Source organism: Cariama cristata, unplaced genomic scaffold (assembly GCF_000690535.1).
Source record: "Cariama cristata isolate BGI_N322 unplaced genomic scaffold, ASM69053v1 scaffold17603, whole genome shotgun sequence".
NCBI classification, from domain to species: domain Eukaryota; kingdom Metazoa; phylum Chordata; class Aves; order Cariamiformes; family Cariamidae; genus Cariama; species Cariama cristata.
In genome coordinates this window covers 1-20,552 of record NW_009609162.1, presented here as the reverse complement: position 1 = coordinate 20,552, position 20,552 = coordinate 1, and the positions used below count along the sequence as shown (strand labels likewise).

General features: G+C 36.7%; 1 protein-coding gene across 1 annotated transcript; it reads right to left on the bottom strand.

The window, feature by feature from the left end:
* Window positions 1-377: 377 nt before the first annotated feature.
* Window positions 378-16,442, bottom strand: LOC104156664 (kinesin-like protein KIF16B; the record flags this gene model as incomplete). Its single annotated transcript, XM_009697447.1, has 7 exons — window positions 378-500; window positions 7,676-7,726; window positions 8,288-8,393; window positions 9,470-9,628; window positions 13,077-14,432; window positions 15,999-16,052; window positions 16,410-16,442. Coding segments are annotated over 7 exons (1,882 nt in total), but the record flags the coding sequence as incomplete, so codon positions are not given.
* Window positions 16,443-20,552: the final 4,110 nt, after the last annotated feature.

Sequence of the window (20,552 nt, the reverse complement as noted above, 5' to 3'; positions counted from 1 at the left end):
GTCCTTATAGCATCCTGCATTCTGCATGCCTTCTCACCATCTCTCTTATTTAACAGTACTGAGGCCACTTAGACAACAGAAAGAGAACCAAAAATCACACTTAGTGGAACAAAAACTACATTTCACGGTTAGTAAGGTGATTTCTAAAACCTGCAGAATCTCAGGTGTGTTTTCAGCTGCTGTTTCCATCTTCACTAACTGTGATGCTGTGACAGTGATCACTGACAGTCAAAGAGAGCAAACTGGGAACTATTTGGTTATAAACAAAAGGCATTTTTCTGTTATTATTGTTATTACGATGCTACTGTTGTACAACTGCAAGCAACATGTATACAGAGATCCCAAACATTAAGAGGAAACAACTGAAAAGCACTTACCTTTATTTCAAACTCATAATGTTCATCCTTTCCCTGCCCACACAGGACATAGCGTGGAATACTAATTTTAATTGGGTCCTTTAGGTCATCTGGATTTGCTCCCAGTGAACGACAGACCATCCGCTTTCATGTGCATACCAAATAGGGAGAACAAAGGAAAATCAAAATCACTACATAAGGAAAAAAAGAAAAGAACTTCACTAAAAATGAATAAATGTTCTTGGCCAGAAGAACAGGGGAAGAGAGCATGGAGGCGGCAGAAATTATTTCTAAAATGAAGGAATTATTTGAAAACAAAGTGGATCTCCTTTTATAAGCAAGCCCTAGCGTTTTGTTATGCATGAAAAAAATCAAGGTGAAGTGTGTTCAAAAACACTGCTTTTTCTTTGAAAAGGCATTTTCAGCTTAGATATCAAAGACAAGGGAAAGCAGAAGACTTTGTATTAATTCTCTTTAAAAAAAATAAATATATTAATCAAGCCTTCACAGTCAGCCATACTTCTTGTATGTCTTTATCTTTTATAACAGACCTGTTTACAATATCATGCAAAGCTGCAGGGGATCTAGGCAATTCAGACAGCTCTTAGAATTTAAAAATCCAAACTAATTTTATAATTAAATAAGGTATAGCTAACATAGCAATCCACTGTCAGAACAGTTTCCTACTATTTTCTTTAAATCATACCTAATTAACAGAAAACTCAACTATGATAAATTTGCATGGCCTCGACAAAACGATCTAAACAGTTATTTGTAATGAGGGCACATGCCTCTAATCAACAGTCAGATAGAGTCAGTAACTCTGAAGTTACGTCAAAAACAAAATATTTCTGCAACTGAAAAGATTAATGCTTTGCAGTGCCTGTGTCCAAAAGTAGTATAAGTATTCACGGTGCAGAAGCTGCCTTTTAGGAAGTCCTCCACTTTCTCCATTGAACGTATTTGGTCTGAAAACCTTAATGAACTTGTACTTAAAAAAATAACAGCACCATGACAAATATAAGTTAGCAATAACAGAAAAGATTGAAAAAACCATCACTTTAAAGTTATGACAGTGTTGCGTATTTGTATTTAGTGAAGCTATCCATCACTTCATCTGTAACTGTATTCTCAACATTCATTTTCGACCCCTACATGAGCATGGCTCACACTTCTTCCCACCAACACTTGGTTTCATTGCAGCAACTCCTGGTGACAGCCAGCACATGTGATACTGTGTAGGAGCTGGAGAAAAGTCTGAAACTCATTCATAGACGCCACTCTAAATGCTGCCTGTTACAGAGAGCTTTTTGGCATCCTCACCTGGCTCCCCAGAAGGGGAGGCTGTTATTTCATTACCAGTCAATTGTAAATGCCAATGTTATCTCCCTTAACGTCAGCATTAAGAGTAGTGAAAAAGAAAATACAAATAAAGTGAATTTTAGTTCCAATTAACTGACTTTATCTAGAAGAGATTTTGCACAAACTTACTTTTTTTTTTGTGAAAATATAAAAAAGTTTGTGTTTGAATGGAAAAAATATTGTCAGTGACCTTTGTTTGCACAACAAATATTTTCTTCTCTCCATTTTGCCCTTCTTTCACTTCTCCCAACGTCACTGGCTTTTCAATTAAAACTAATTTCTGGAGCATAGAAATGTAAGCAATTCTTTCCTTGGGGGAAAGAGGAGTTCATTGCCTTGACAACAATATCATCTGTTTTAAAACAACAATAAAACCATTCAGTCACTCTTAAAGCCACCTCTGTCAACACATCATTTATTGGCAGTCATTTTCAGAGAACTATTACAAACAGTTAATAGTCAGAGAGGGAAATAATCTCAAGCACAAAGTGTTGTGAAAAACACACCCTAATACATTAAATAATGCTTTGCTATTCGTAAACATCAATCATTATGGTATGTTTAATTTACAGTAGAATAGAAGATATTGCTGTAAAGTCCTTTTTTCATAAAAGTGCAGAATATTCATCGAGATAGATTTGAAAACAAACACAAAAGAGGAAACCCATGTTTTCGGGAAGGCAACACGCACAAATATTTAACTTTAGGGTATAATCTGAAAAGGAATTAGTTGCAGAAATTGCTTTCCTTTAACAGCCTTGATTAAGAGACAGTCCTCCCAGATAGTGCCACTCAATGCTACGTTTCGGCAAGGCTCAGAAGAAATGCCTTGGTGATGTCCATGAGGGAGCGACTCTTGAACTGGACTGACACGAGCTTACGCTCCAGCTCATAACTACTCTGTCTACTCCATGTTCTGCGAGATATTTGTGTATACTTTTTTTGTTAAAAACAAAAATCATATCTCAAAATAATGTGACACATTTGCTCATCTTTGGACTTCCTTAAGGCAGTAGAAAGTTTTATTATGATAAAAAACCACATAATTCTCTATCCAAACTAGCGTACATCCTTCCAGACAAATCTTCCTCATCCAATGCAAGTTATTTCTTCTTAAATCCCATGTGAGTTACGTTATCATGTCTTAACATATGGTAAGAACAAATGGGAAATGTTCTTATACTACTAGAGAGACTGAAGTCTAACTCTGTCTAGCAGAAGATTGCACTGCTACTGGCAATATGCTTACAGAATTCAGAATTTCAGATTAGATACCACTGGTTTTTCTGCCAAGGACCATCTTCCTCAAACAAGGCAGATGGCACATTCAAGCAACAGGACTCAAAAGGTATTCAGCTCCCTTTACAAGGGAAGAAACAAAAGATGGGAGGCAAGAGCTTATTTATTATTTGAACATCTGACAGGGGTAACAGGAAAAGAATAACCTTGTACTAAGCTAAAGGCAAGCCTAGACTAATAGAAATCTCATATTAATGTTCAACAGTTCCATGGTTTCTTGGAATGTAATACTAAAGAGACTGTAAAAGATGCAATTCTCACAGCATCAACAACCCTATTAGTAAGCAAGCAGAAAAAGAGGAAAGTCAGGTCAGGCACATTACATGGAGAGAACTGTAGAGTTAAACTTACTCCATCCATCAGGCAGTATCCCCAGTTGCTAACTTTCCATTTAATATCATGAGAAACATGTACACAGATGATAAACCACAAAACGTTTGTCTTACCACAGGCATAGTAGCATGACCAAAGGTCAAAATGCTACTTAAGGCACAACCAAAATGTTTACATCCTTTAACCAGGTTCATTTTAACATCGTACTTTCCTTAAACACTTGCATCAAGGGAATATAAAGACTTATTCTACCGTGGAGGAGTACAAGTGAACTATTTGGACAAAACACATAGGAATGACTTAAAGCCATGCACTCCTTCCCTGCAAGAAAAGGAGGGGAGGGAGAAACTAAAAGGAGTATTGGATGTTCTCTGCATTTTCCTTGTTCTGTTTCACTGCTTTCACGTAGCCTACGCTCTCTTAGCCCTAGGCCAAGGGGGCAAACGCAGAAGCAGAGAGACATGGCAAATCCATCAATTCCTGGCAACTCGGCTAACACACTTAGAATAAGCCAAACACAACTCCTTTTGCACTTGTGACAAACTTTTGTGCAAGAGTGCAATAATCCTTAAATGCAAAAACTCTGAAGCAGGAGAGACTTGTCAATGCTATTCTTCCCAAAACTGTAAGTAGAAAAGCGATAAACATCCTTAGTATTAAACAGCATACAGTGAATGTAAGATTAAAAAAGTATTGCAGATGTTTTGAAATATTGAGATTGAGGGCATGAAATAAACGAGAAGCATGAAAAAACAAAGATATTCAGAAAGATTAAGGAAAAGGCAATCAAGGAGGAATGGAGAAGACATTAATGAAGACAGATAGTAGATGGATGGAGCCAGAAAACATAGCCAAAATGGAAATCAGAAGACACAGCTGTAATTATAGTTTTGATCCACCTACTGCATAAGATAGAAACATTTAATTTCCTCACTTTCCCAAGGAAATATATACACAGTATATTAGAGACCCACAAAAAGCAAGCACTCAAGTAATAATTATTTTCGCCAAGATGTGTGTACACGCCTTACGGTATTCCCTTACAGGCTCAAAGGACTCTTCTGCCTATTGATTAAAAAAAAAGGGGGGGGGGGGGGATTTTATCAATATTCATTAGCCTCTTATTTTGAATGTATCTAAACGTATTTGGATTTCAACACCTAGTCAGATGCATAATTAGCCAAATGGCTTCTTCACTTGAACTGAATGTTAATTTCCAGGTTTCCGAAGGGATATGCAAACTGCTTTGAAGAATTGGTGGGATGACTGTCAGTTGAGTATTTATTTCTTTTACACAGTATTTAGAAAAACCAATTCCTGAATCAGATCCAACCTTGCTCCTTCTAGAAAACACAACCTCAATTTTTGTAAAATTCTCTTTGTCTGGCAAAACTACACATCGGATATCATTCAAACTATACAACTGAAGGTTGTCAAATTGTGATTGCTGGCACGAAGTATCCAGAAATTTAGATGGGGGATAAAAGACCTTATTTTCCCTTAAGAGACCTATATGAGTAGTTGTAAGAACAAGAGCTCTATAGACAGTCTGCTTAGCACAGTCTACTTTCACTGAGGCATACAGCAGTACATGAATGTCACCTAATGAAGGTTTAATACTTCCCATATTTTCATGGAGTAAATAAACCAGGTCAGCTAATTCAGTTCTAAATTTACAGGACAATTGTACTCCATTTGAAAAAACTAAGTCATTTACTTCTGATGTCCAGTCAAGCGAAATCTGCATCAAATCGTCTTTCAAGAGCTGGTGATTTAAATAAACAGCATCATCTGTTGTAGAAACCAAAACACTCATTATGTCATGGCAAATTCTTTGAGTGAAATGTTTGTTATAGGTAAATACTGTGAGCAAACCATCTTCAGCAGAATACAGAAGACTAATATTCTGTCCAGCAAAGCCAACTTGAATCTCCTTTATAGTGACAATGGGAATCTCATGAAACATTGCCAAGGAACTATGGCAGACACCTTGTTCGACTGACAAAACAACAACATACAGAATGGTGCTGAACAAAAGCACGCAAGCAGGTTCTGGATCAGGTTTTTTGCAATCGCCAACAGCGAGCCAATATATACCTTTTAAGTCCTCCATCCTAATACAAATTTGAGGTAAGGCACAGGTCAAAAATTCCAGCATTTTTTCCAGAGAACAGACCTGAAGCTTCAAAAAGACATCAGGAAAATGGACAAGTTTCTGTCTTAACACAAGACTGTTTTCCAGCTCTTCATTTTTACAACTGCATGTAAATCCTTCAGAGGGCCTTCTTGCACAGGCATCAGAGACTTCTGTGCTTACACACATTGTGATAGCCTCTTGCACAGGGGATTCAGAATGGATGGTATTTTCAGTATGAGCTTTGGCATCATCAGCAGAGTGAGACATGTCTTGATTCCTATCGGACCTGAATACATTTACTTGCAAGTTTTTTATCAATGGTAGATTTTTTATTAATGATACTGCTTGTGCACATCTCTCGCTTCTGTCACACAAACTTCCCAACTCCTTAAGCTGTTTAGAAACCACCGTACTGTTGAGCAGCTGACTGCTGGTATCTTTGTAAAGGCAGAAAAGCTTACTGAAAAGACATCCCAAACTATAAGTGTGTTCTGGTCTCATATCAAAATGAGAAGCTATTGACTTAAAAGAAATCAAATCAGAGGTTTTTTGTGTTGGATGCTGAGAATTACTAGACTGGTCTTTGACTGTTGGGTGCACTGTCTTAAAGGGGCTATTTTCTCTACAAGTTATTATTTCAGAATGCACATTAGACCGAGAAAAAAGAAGGCACGATATGCTGTTAAAGTCAGCCTGCTCATTAGCACCCATTAAGGATCCCACAGAAGACAGCTGTTTCAAGTGGGAACAATCAGATTCAGTTCTTGAGCTGTCACAATCCGGAGAAGTAATTATTTTATCGTCAAAATGATTGAAATTTTCAACAATGCAGAGCGAATAAGCCGCACTATTTAAGTCATGACTTTGTAAAGAAGTAGATAAAACATTCTGGTAAGGAGCATTCTTACTCTTTAAAGTATTAATATTTTTAGAGTGAACTAAACTACTTTCAGTGTCACAACGACAGGCAAGGCTCTCCTGTTCTGAATTACTCCTTTCGTTCTCAAATGCCTTCTCTGATGTAAAAGGGGTGGAGATTCTTCCAGAACTGGAAAATAAATCCCACATCTCTGTATATGCCTTCTGTGTTTTACGGTCTCTTACTCCTGCGTTTTCTCCACACAACTCAGAAGCACAACTGCCATCTTTAGACATAAATGGAAAGCCATAATGTGGCTGCCACTGTTGACTTTTCTGTTAAAAATTTCAAAAGAAGAAAATAGAAACGTCTTTTTAAAACCTTCCGATTTGAACACTTCTTAAATTGAGGATTGATTTTGATTAGGTTGGTACAATCATTCAACATTGGTACAATCATTGTACAATCTCTCAAAATTAGAGAGAGAAAATGCAACAGACATGATTGAGGTCTGATTCAGGAATGGTTGATCTTCCCAATCCACCACTGCCTTTTCTTTGTACAGTATCCATTTCACTTGGTTTATATTTGCTTTACTTGAAAATCACAGGAAAGTCAAAGGGCAACACAGAAATTTATAAGCACTTTAGTATTTTTCCATACATGCACAAAAAAGTAATCCTATACTATCCAAGACAGCATAAAAAGTCCAACACAGTTTAAAAATAATCGTGTAAAAGTCCAAAAAAGTCCAAATTAGAGGTGTTATAGCCCTCCTACTATTAAGGTTTAAATCCATAAAGGTATTTAGGATTTACTCACCAAGACAAGTAATTAACCATGTTCCAAGCAAAAGCTCGGCAACCAAGTATGGTGGGAGGAGTCTACGTCTTGGCTTAAAAATACATGTATGAATCCTTCATGACATAAGTAAATTTGCCCAATGCTACTCGCTAATATTATAGATACCCTTACAGTGGTTAACTGTGAGTCAAAATGTGAAGTGATATTCAGAATTCCGACAATCTCACCTCATTAAATGCTTTTATCCTTTAAAAATCAGGAAAAGGATACTGTTCCAAATTAAGAATCATGACAAGACAAGGAAGAAATATCCACAACATCACACCTTTCAAATATGGAAAAGGCTATGCCCAATCTGAAAAAAATCATTTGATTCCAGCTGGCAAAATGCATTGCTGTCTCTGTTAGCCATTAATCTTGCCGTGAATTCAAAATTCTAATTATGCAGCTAAACATTAAGAAATTTAATTACAGGGCATGCTATAATTTAAGACAATCATTTCTTTCTGACAAATTATGACCTACCTCATACTTCAGTTTGCGTTGAACAGTGCCGTTATTAAGCCTCTCATTATCCTAAGAACAAAAAAGGTACAGGTGATTATTAAAAAGAGGGCCTTTCTTGTATAAGTTCATTTAAAAGCATTCATAGGAAGAGACATTCTTTTTAATAGCCAAAAATAACTATTTTCTTATTGATAGTTACTAAACCACTGGCTTAGAAGTCAATCAACCCAGTCTTTGGATTAATTAGATCACCAGTTTTTCAATAAGCATTTGTTTGCCAGTATAAACAATTATCATTCTTCTGGATGGAATTTTATCAGTATATTTTACAGACATAAAATGAAGATTTTTATTGTATCTGCAAGCTTTCTATTGCCATTTCCATGCTCTCCCCTGCAAAAAAAATGGAATACAACATAAAACCACCACTGGGAAAGGGATGGGGGGGGACGGGGACGGAGGGGTCCAACAAATGAGCAAAATCTAAAACTGATATCCCTGATTTACTGGGGGTTTTTTTGGTAAATTAAGTCGACATAGGAAAACATGAAAACTATTGAACAACAAAACTAAATCAGTAGTTACACAGGGTACATCGAACGTCAGGAGTTCCTACCCATCTCTGCTCACCTTTAAACTTTCTGTAGACCAGGATAGGCTAACATTGTTATCCTCAGCTTTGTGATGAATATTCTGGAGCCTTCTCTGCACTTCTTGTTCAATAAAGGCATTTATCCTTCAAGATATGAGGCGGGGGGAAGTAGTATATTGTTAGATAAAAATCAAGACAGGCTAAAGGGTTCTTTGAAACGCTTATGAACCCTAAGTATTGCACAACTCTTAATTGGTATACTTAATGTTAGACCAGTTTTATTCCTCCTAGCGGAACAGACTTTCCAGCAAGCGTTCATTTAACAGGCAAAGGTTTCAAGACAGGCTAAAGGGTTCTTTGAAACGCTTATGAACCCTAAGTATTGCACAACTCTTAATTGGTACGCTTAATGTTAGGCCAGTTTTATTCCTCCTTGCGGAACACAGACTTTCGAGCAAGCGTTCATTTAACATGCAAAGGTTAACAATTTGTTATTACAACTACACAATTTAATGGACCACAGGTTAAGCCACTGATATGCGTACAGCTCTACATACAAGTGGCAGTGAGGGTAAGAGCGATGAAGAAGAAACAGAAAGCCAGGGTTGCATCTTTATTTACTTAATGGTTTGCTTTTATCACTTTTGCGTTATTGGCAACTTGGGCTAACAAAGGTTTGGTCTTTAACAGAAGGAGTGTTCCAGGAGTCGATACTAACAACTGCACATATAAGCCTAAAAAGAACCGAGATGAAACAGATTTTAAGGGATACCAGGCAGCTGCCCTACTAAAAAAGGCTTAACATGGTTTAGTGGGCATGGTGCCATCGGGTGTACGGTTGGACTTGATGATCTTTGAGGTCTCTTCCAACCATAATGATTCTATGATAACACAATTTCATTTACTTTGTTGCTTTAACTGTACATAAAGCAACACCATATAGACAAGTAATTACAAACACAAAAACAATTTAAATACATTTTAGCCTACAGTTTCCCAAAGCTCCATTGTAAAACAAACTGCACAGGAACAACAGATTAGGCTGGTGGTTATGTAAAGTAAAGGACAGCAAATTAATTTTATTTCCAGACTAGTCCTTAAGTACAATTACAGCATTTAATTAAAATCCAACCCAGCCAGAACAATCTTTGAAAATATTCCCTTTCTAAAGCTATTGTTTGCATTCCTACCAAAACATTGCAGAAATGCAGGTTACCTACCTGTCATCAACTAGTGGAGCAGTGGGTGGCTGTGCCTTTGTTGGGCTGGTAGGGGAAGTGGTATGGGAGAGTCTCTCTTCTGATGTTCCATGATTTCCTTTCTGACCACCATCACTCTCGTATATTTTTTGCTTCAGCTGCTGAATTTCCTGGTCCAGGCTGTAAAGAGATCTTACAATGTAATTTGCTTTGGTTTAGAGTTGATTCCTATAGTTCTTATGGGAAGTACTGTACCTACGCTGGGATACATGTATGTAAGATTGTACGTATTAATATTTATGAAGATATAAAAAAACCCATAATTGTTCTTTAAGCATATTTAGATAGGAGAACGGACACAGCTCAAAACCACATTTCAACTGCAGTATTAAGTCAAATAAAACAACTTTGATACCCTTTGCATTGGAAGTTATCTAACTCAGCTCATTGAATACTAATTCATAAGACTTAACCTAGCTATTAGGATCACTTGAATAAACTTTCCTCATTACAGAACTGTATCAATGACCTCAGTTATTAGCTTCCAGTATGAAGTAAATGAATAAATGGGGGAAAAAAATTAAAAGTTCAAAATACAGCACTAATCCAAAAAACCAAAGACAATCTAAAAAAAACGATGTGGCAAAATATAACTATAAGAAAACCTTTAAATTGTGTACTATACATATAAGTTCTATTTTCCAGTTATTCCTTTGGTCTGTATATTTATTTTCAGAAATTTACTCACAAAATCAAACATCTAGTATTTATTTTATATATACACCTAATAGATCATCTTTTGAAACAGAAACCTCCTCACTTCAACAAATAAATTTCATACCAGCCACATTTATGCACAGGATAGAATATGTAAAATTGGATATCATATTTTTGACTGAAAATGCCTGAAGCATCCAGTATAAAATAGGAAGCACTTCTTGCAATATTTATCACTTAGTCAATTAAACTGTATTATAACAATGTAATCTTCAGAACACACTTTTCACTTGTAATGTAGCTGAGATTAGATTACTAACACAGGAATAATCTTCCCCATTTCCATTACAACTTCTGTCTCTAAAGGTAATTGTTTTTCTGGAGGTTACTTGAAAATTAAAGAATAAAAGAAGAGAAGTTCCTGCAAAAGCAGGGGAAACTATGCAAAGTCAGGATTCTACCACTCATCCTACAATTGCATATATCAAAGTTGAAGTACAGTGCTACAACTACTTTAGTCTACCCTGGAGGTTAAAACAGAAAATTAAAGATGACGAATGCTGAGGCTTAGGCTGCAGTAAAGCAGGCTGAATTGTTACTTCATTTTTAGAGTACTTTTTGCAGCACCGCCAGAAGCCATCCGTTTCTTTTGATTAGCAGCAAAACAATCTTGCATCCTGAGGGAAAGTGGATAGGAGATGGCTGATGGATATAGGTGAGTGTTTGCATCTATGGAAAATCAATTTAACCACAAAAATCAGAATTATGTTAAAGGAACAAAGCTTATCTCTTGATTTGTAAATGTCCTGCTATCAAAAGATATCACTTCCTATAGCTATGAACTTATCTAGCCGTGTGATGCATCCCCCGGTAAGCAAGCTAAACTGCACTTTGCCACTTGTGAGCGATACATCCCGTTGCCTGAATAATGACTCTAAAGTTGCTTTATGTTGATTTTACTGTCACAAACGTCTGCCAGTAAAGACAAAACGTGTATTCCAGTATAAGTTAACTTCAAATTATCATTTTAGGCGTCATCCCTATAGGTGAAAGAATTTGAGTTAACATATTATTCAAACTGGAAAAAACATTTTATCCAATTATGATGGACTTACACTCATAGAGCATTTCAAATAAATGTTGCATTTAAACATTTTCAGAGAATTAACACTGATCTGAACCAGACCATATCATCACATAATGGTATCTAGATAAACAGTAAGAAACATACACAATTCATATGCTTACTATAGCACCCAAGACATGGTGTATTGTGAAGTATAAACGCAAACACAAGAGTGATAAGTAGCCTCAAACATTTAAGATGTTATCATGTATCTTAAGATTTTCTTCTGCCTCAACATTTATAAAAACATTCTGAATTGAACTATTCAGGCCCCTGGGCAATTCACTGAAAGACTTCAAACTTTTATTTAGTTTGTGCAAGAGGACTTTAAAGTAAACAAGAAAAAAAACAAGGAGGGAAAGAAAAAAGAAGAAAAAAGAGAGACCTTTTCACTTCCTTGGTATCTTTTCCAAACTCCAGTCTTCTACCTGACAACATATTTTCACTTATCACACAAGCCAGCAATCTCTTGAGGGCTAAGCTGTCTATTTTTGTGGAACCTCCACTTGTTTACAGCTGACTTGAGTCAAGCAAGATGCTTAGTGTAGAAAATGAGATTTTATGTTCAATACAATTATGAAAAATAATGACAATATCCACAACAAAATGGTAACCAAATTCCACAAAATGTAGTTCTAAATGTTGAAAGAGTGACCTTTACACAGGGTATAGAAAGGAACTATTCTCTTCTGATAATGGTTTAAAAGGAAAAGGATACAGAAGAGCTCTTGAGTTTGGCTACAGGCAAGTTTCTTTTTTTAGGTGTTTTTTCTAATCAAGCATCTCTGTTTGAAGGGCTTATGAAAGAAGAGTCAGATAATTAGTGGAATATTAAAAAACCCAAATGACACATGCTACCTCAAGAAAAAACACTTCATTGTTTCACTAATAACCACAGGTTTTAAGCTCTAGTATTAGTAAATCAGACAACACATTTTAAATGGGCAATTCTGCCCTTTTTCCATACTGCATAGGTTAAATGCATTAATCCCAGTGGATTTTTGCTTAGGCCAAAAACAAACAAACAAAGGATTTCTTCCTCTTCTTCCACATAGAAAGATCCTTCTTTACCTGAATCAATTTTCTCTGAGCCTCCCATACTTAGGCTGAATGTTATACTACCAAATATCATGTGTATAACTGCTGGCACTGCTTCTGTACCTAAAAGGGTTTGTCATCACATAGGGCTGTATTAAAGCCTGGATATTTACCAATAAGCTTAAACATCACCAAATTTTACATGGATATATAGTCCATTTTATTTAGCCCTGAAACCAATAACAAAAAATTAAACATTACATCTGTTTACTTTGAATACTAGAAGTGTTCAGTACATCATCAAGATAGATAGTTGGCAGTCTACTGTAACTATCAGTCTCCAGATCTTGAACAAACACCTAGCATGTTACTAATAAAGAAACAAAATGGTATATGTTAGTATTTTAAGAGAATGAAGTTGTTAGTACATGTTTTTGTAAGGGCAGAACATAAGGTTGGTTGAGCTTTCTAAATAGCTATAAAAATTTATTTAAGTAGTGTTACGGCTAATGCAAAGACTATACTGCAGAGGATGGGATAAGTATGTGAACACAACAGAAATTAATGAGTGCGCAAGAATCCTTTAAAAAGCAATAAAGAGTTTCAATTCTGGGTAAACTACTTGAAACTTACCAAGAAACTGAAATACTGGGACACAGAATAAGTCGCTCTCTCGACACCTAAAGTATAAAATGATTCACGTTTTGTGGATAGATTCTAACAAATGGAAACTATGACACCACTTACCGCTCTCGGTCTTGTTCGAGGGCTTTCTGCTCAGCTTCTAGACTAGCCTGCAGACCTGCCTGTTCGCTGCAGCTGTTGTTCAAGGTGGCAAGCTTCTGTTTCTGCTCTTCAATTTCAAAGTCTATCGTCGAACGACGTTGCAAAGCAGAGTGCCTCCTTTCTAACTTAGCAACAGCTTGCTCCAGCGCCTCTCTCTGCTGTTTTTCCCTTGATTCAAGGATTTCTTTTTCCTTTTTCCGAACCTTTTCTTCCTGGCGAGCTACATTGGCTGTGAATTCAAAGGTTTCTTGAAGCTGCTGTAGCTGATTTGTGCTAGCTCTATACTGGGCAAGCTGCTCTTCTTTTTCTTCTATTTCTTTCTCTATTTGATAGAGAGTATTATCTAATCCTAACAAGCCTCTATCAAGGACTTCAGAAGCTCTTTGTTTTTCTTCCAGAAGAGCTGGCAAATGATTACTCTTCAGGTACTCAAGCTGGCGTAGTTTAGATTGGAGCCTGCACTCCACTGGCTTTATCTTGTCAACTTCTTCAGCCTTGAGTACGGCATCCACAAAGTTTTCATCATCTCTCTTGAGATTTAAATGTTCTTCGTGTGCAAATTTTAAATGTTCCAGAGCTCTTTTTTCATCTGCTATTTCCTTTTCTAGGTGATCCATTTGTTGAACTAAATCTTTTTCCAAAATAGTCAACTGTTCCAGTTGTTTCCTTTTAAACTCTATGAAATCATGTTGCGCTTTTTCTAATTCTTCACGTTTTTCATCACCTTCAGATCGGGCTTCCTTGACTTTCAAAAGAGATTCTCTAATATCTTCAAGATCTCTTTTCTCTTCTTCAACTCTTTGTACATCCCCTCTCTTCAGGAGCTCTATCATGACCTGCTTCTCTCGAAGCTGTTCTTCTAGATGAGCCACCAGCATCACCTGCTCCCTTTCCTGTTCTTCAAGTCTCTTTTTTTCTGATTCCAGCTTAATATACTGTTCATCTTTTTCCTTTTTAAGTTTTTCTAGTTCACGGAAAATCTGCATTTTCTCTGCTTTTTCATTATGATTAAGTTCTTGTAGTCGCTGCAACTCCTCTTTGACCCGGGCAAAAATTTCTTCCTGCTGCTTTTTCTTTTGAAGCTCTATCTCCTGTTGTTCCCGTAATCTCTCTTCTTCAAATTTTTCCTTTTCAGCCAGCAAATCCTTTAACCTGCTCTCAATGTGAACACTTCTCCGTTTCAGACTCTCTTCCTGTTTTCGAATTTGCAGCTGTACTATTTCCGTCTCTTTGCGCTGGGACTCTACTTCTTGCTGCATTCTCACAAGTTCTGCTTTGTCAGATCTCTGTTTTTCTTCCATCTCTTCTATTTGTTTCCTACAGTAAAACATTTACATGCAGTATTTCAAACGTCTCTTTTTTTTCCAAAAGACAACATATCCATTAAAAGTTAAAAAGGTTTGGACAAGTATTTTGCAGTATATGTAATGGTTTCTTTCTTTAATATTTTTGTTTTGCCACAGGTTAAGATCTTACATTGCTTGGAAGTGACTCGAAGCATGAGACAAATGGTAAAGAGATTCATATCCTCTATTTCACATAAAAAGTTGTGGATATACGAAGTTACAGTAAGACATGTTATGTAGTACTCACATTAGTAGAAAATTAGACTGTATTATTTCTGTCAAATCCAATAAAAATATTGATAGAACACATCCACGCACACAGCAAAGAGTAAATGTATGTATTTTTATATATACATATATTCTCATATACACAGGCTTGTGTAAAAGGACTTGATTAGGAATTTGCCTCACCAATTTTAAGCCAACAGATGAATTAAAACAATGTCTTCTCTTTAGGTGAACTCAACTGAATTATTGATAAACAGGATTATAAGACTAGGAACAGATGCATTTGAGAGAGAAATTATTACTTCCTGTGCCATCTCTCTTTTAAAGGTTCTAGTGCATTCCAAAGGAGGACAGACTGAGACTTGAAGGTCACCATTATCCTCATAATACAGTTGCCCACAATACACGCAGAGACAACCTGCAAGTCAGTTGGTTATTTTGCAAAAAGTCAAAGTCAGATAAATTAAAGCACAAGGAAAGCAAGTTCAGTGCAATATGAATTCAAATCCTATCAACATAACAAAGAGGATAAATATCTGTGATTCTGTTGCATTGTTTTCTGAATGACATCTCCTAATGCTTCAGAGTTTCAGGGTTTCTCTGAGTTTACTTAACTTAGTCCAGCTATACAAATAGCTCTTTCAAAATGGAGTAAGCAGTCTAAAGCTGAGATGGCAGAAAGTATCTGTCACCTTATGAATCTAATCAATGCTGTGATCTGCAACAAGGTGAGAGCTATCGCTTCTAAAATTTTAGCAGGTATGATGAGCCAGAACAGTCAGCTCAGCTTGCCAGCTGACAACAATACTTTCTTTTGTATTTCAAACTGATTTTGAAATAATGTTCTGATAAGTATGATTGGTATGCCCACACCAGCACTACAGTTTTAAGAGAAGCACAGTTTATAACATGAGTTTTTCCAATCAAAATTCAATCCAAAGGCAACGAAATCATAAAAAAGATCTGAATAAAGAAGGTAATTTGCCATCTTTTAAAATCACACCACGAAAATTAAGCGCGAGAATAATATATTACATTTGTATAATCTATCCTCCTCCTATCTTTGTGTTTGGTATTTTCTTTGCTAAAGATCACAGTTAGCTACAATTCAGCTTGTCTATCTGTTACTAATCAATGAGAACAAACAGTTCAAGAAAATAACCAAAATCCTCATATATGACAAAACAAAATTATTTGTATCGGGATCCTCTGCTTGCTGAGTAACACCATGATTCCAAATTAATGATTTAAATGAGTCTACAACATATGTATATACACACACACAAAGACCACAGAGAAGAAATGTTACCTTTTACTTTCTAATTTTTCAAGCTCCTCTCGTTGCTGTCTCTCAAATTCTAGCCTGATTTAACAAACAACAAAAGAACACAGTAAAAAGGTTACTTCCTGAATACCACAAAAAATAGAAGATATGATGCAATTCAGTGTCTGTTTAGAAGATTAAAACAATGGTACAAATGAAAATTTATAAAACTACTTTCTACAATAACAGAAAATGTTCCCTTCATTAGGGTTACAAATTAGATATCATGCTGTCTCACATGAGTACAAACAGAAAAGTAAATTAATTTTGGGGGGCGGGGAGCAGAACTATTTAAAAAGGTAACATTAATTAAGACAAATAAATGATTAGCATAGCCTCTGCAAGCGAGCTACATGCGGACATAGCAATCAATACATAAAAACTAAATTTCTCTACCTTAGACAGATCGGTCCTTTTACAGGGAAAAGGCTGCCATGGGAGGCAGAGGGAAATAGAGCAATCAATTAAGAAAGGAATTGATAGAAAAAAACATAATAGCAGTACAGAATATTTTGAAGTCAACAACAGTTCATTTTATTAGAGGTTAAATTGGTTAGATTCATAGAACATTTGTCACATTACAACTCAAAAGTAAAATTTAAATAATTATTCTTTTTAAACATGTATTTCAGATGGCAATGATAGTCAAACCGATGCTCATCATCCTATGGTTTATTAACTTGGCCACTTCTGAGAAGGGAAATAGCTAAAAAACTATGCTATGGCACGCTTGTAGTAGTTCTTCCTTTTCCCCCCAAGAAAAATACCAAACATTACTCCAGTGTGATCAGTGGGGTTGAAAAATCCCCAAATCCTGCAAAGTGCAACATTCAAGGACAGAACAATTCAAACCCATTTATATACATGCAAACATGCATAAACATGCAAAAATACACCCATAACCTAACATTTATAAAGCAATTAAAATGAACGTTGATTCCTATATGCTTAAGAAGTACCTTTCTAATCGCTGCAATACTGGAGAAGGACTAGTTCAACAAATTCCATTTTTCCCTGTTTCTCACAAATTCATTTTAAAAAACGCCTTCTACAATTCCTAAGAGATTAGCAAATACAGATTTTTATACACAACTCTAGACATCCAGAGCTTTCATGTAAATGTCTCACCAAGAGTCCCTTCACATCTGCATTACGACTATGGCTAGGATGAGCACTATCTCAACATTACAGCACAAGGAGAGAGAACAACAACTTGGCATTTTCAATTTGATAATATTTCTGTAGCAGCAATGCAAAAATCCACAAAGTGTTGAAAGAGAACAAAAAGCAACTGAAGCGACCTTCAGAAAGCAAAACCTTAATTCAACGGTTACCACACGCGCTTTGGTTTCCCCCTCCGGCTCCTTTTTTTTAAGCTACACCTCAAAAGCCCTCGCTTTGGCTATGGTCTACCTCTGAAATTCAGAGCTGTTAGTTATCACTTCTTACCTAGGGCTTGGCTGACAAATGCCACTACATTCATCATGACTTCAGTCCAAAATAACACAGACCCTGGGGAAAATAGCTCTGGTCTGTGGAAATGCAGATGTCCGTTGGGCGCTGTCAGATGTAGACTATCTCTGCTTAGACAGTTGGCAAAGATGATTTACAAGTATTCCCATGCTTGGTTAAGCCATAATGAAGCAAAATGTTTCTGATTGGCTAATGTGCAAAACCCAAAGCAAAAATCTTCTGATATTTTGCCTGTCCTATGAAACACGTAATTTAGCAAATATATTTTATATAAGCATTAAAATGGTAACTAGCTTTTGATTTAGAACTGATACAAGGAAAATGAGCCATCACAGCAACCAGTCTGACGTAAAACCAGATCAGTGGTGAAAACTCCATTATTTTCTCTTTGAGAAAGTGTTTATAATACCTTCAACGGCAGCGTCAGGACAAGCAGTTTTACTTTAGACTGAAATGAAGCTGATGGTGCTCACAAGCACAAGGTTGATCAGGAAAGAGGAATGAACTATGCAGAAGTGGTTCTTTCATCAGTGAAAATGGCTATTTCCCAAAGTCAAATACAGATCATCATCGACATCCCAGTAAATAGCTTCCAAACACTGCATCTAGCTGTTTTAAAAATGCATGTTTAATGCATTTTACACAAGTAAATACTCCTATGAAGAGAAGGGCTAATGCAGCCTGGTGTTTTGCTGCGAGGCAGATTCGCTGGTGTCTAAGAAGGTCTGAGCTCCACTGAAGGCTCTCCTCCCACAGGGTTATTCACAGTGTCTCTATTCTCTATCAAAGGCACTCATGCTGCAGCCTTTATTTCTGCAGGGGTGATAATGATGCCTGTCTTCCTTAGCTGGCTGCCTATTTTCTCAATATATTTAGGAATTCACCACTTTTGAGACCATTACCTCTGCAATATTTGCTTCTAACTGGTTATGGGCTCAAAGTTATTTCAGGACAGGAGAGAATCTTGGGAGGCAGGACAGGCAGTCAATGATTGCAGAAACCTTGTTTCTTTAAGAAGCTAGTTTAAAAAAAACAAACCATGTCAGCATCACTAAAAAAAAAAAAAAAAAATCCCCCTGCCTATAACAAATCACTGCCAGTTTTACAAAGCACAGATGCAAGACTGATGTTTTCCGGTTTAGTCTATCCACAATAAAAATCTTTTTCACATAACCTCTACTCCCTTTATTAATGTGAGCACCACTGTGAATAGAAAAAAATATTAGCTTGAAATTAAAAAGAAAGAAACACACAGATATTAAAGACTAGAATCCACTCTTTCTTCTTTTGTAGATCTACCACAAAGGAACTGATCAGTGTTGAATTAAATAGACAGCATTTTCCTGGAAAACGTGGCATACCTAGAGATAACGGCAGTGCAGATAAGCTGCAGAGAAAGGAAGTCAGTTCTACTAGCACAGTACTACAATAGCTTCATTTACACAGCACAAAAACACTATCTGGTACTACATCTGTTAGGAAAGACTGAGTACTGGCAGGACTACAAAGATATTACCATGCCATTCAATAGCCTAGTATATGACATTAATTTTTTTTAAAAAAATAAAACAAAAAACCCCATGCTAAATCCATGACAAGACCAAGGTTTCTCATGAGTGGTTTTGGAGTTACAGTATAATGTAGCTTACAAAATGTCCAGAAATGAAATCTTCAGTGTAAATCTATGTGCAAAATTCTATTTTATCCAAAGCTTATTATCTGAAGCAGTATTGCATGACACCAGATTAAAGATAAAGACTGGGAACAAGCAGAACAAAGAATTTTGCACGTGAAGCCACAATTTTATGCAACTATCTCCACATATGGGAAATCAACAGCCAAACAAAAAAACCCACACAGGCACACACAACAAACGCCACACACAAAGACCACCCATCTGAAAACACAATTAAAGACAGCACTGATTTTCACATGGGAAAGATATAGATACAGTAAGCAAGATCCATCATTTCTCCGCTTTCACAACTGAGGGTAATACCCCACAGGGTCTTCTGCCATTGATTGCTAAAGATGCTAGATCTTACAAGCTGTTTATTGCAACCTACAGCAGTTGCAAATTTAGCTACCACTCTTCAAGTTATGAATACTGAAACTAGAAGAAAAGGTAGCTTTGAAAGTGCTAAATAACAACAGGCAGAATGCTATCGGCTACAGGAGTCGCACACACACACAAAACACAAACTCAAACCAAAACAAAAAAACCCCACCCAAAACAACACAACAGAGGGCCAGCTACTGAATCTAGATCCACACTGCTGGTGGACAGTATGTTATGAGAAACCGGTACTACAATCTATTGTAATAAACGGTCATACCAAAGGACCATATCCTACATTGTTACTGATAAAAAAACCCCACAAAATCCAAACCAAATTTAGCGTAGGATATTCTTTTCCACCTGCACTTTTGCAGGAAGCAAGATGCTTGCCCCCACCTAATACCTTGGGTACAACTACCCTGCCTTTGATGCCCAGGGATCAGATTTATTAGAAGGTTTTACTCAGGCTAAACACAGTCACCACTCAGAAGAGTAAGTACTGCAGCACTGTACTTGCTAAGCAGCATTCCTACCTGGAAACAGAGAGCTCAAGCATTCTGCAAGCTGTCTAACGACGAATATGATGCCATTCGTTTTTAATTACTACCAAGGCCTAAATGCCTGGGGTCTGCTTTATCCAAAACTTTTTCTTTTCTTTAACTTGCATGTACCCCAGCCACTGGTTCCCCTTAAAGTAACACTTTCTGCAGGATTGCCTTTTTCGGACAAGCTCACCATATTCCCAGTGCTGCCACAAAGGAGGAGATGGAAAGAAAACAGTGTTAGCATCAACATAAATAAATCCAAAATTGTCATGGAACCCTAGCCTAAGCTGAAAAGCTGCTGTTGCCAAATTGCTGTCCATAAAGATGCATCAATTATGGAAGATGCTGTCTCCTACTGATTTGTAAGACCAGGGCTCTGCAGTGCAAACTTCAAAGCCTACTGTCTCTTTGCAGCAGTCATAAAATCAGTAAAAACAGTCATATGTGAGGTTTGGGGGAGGG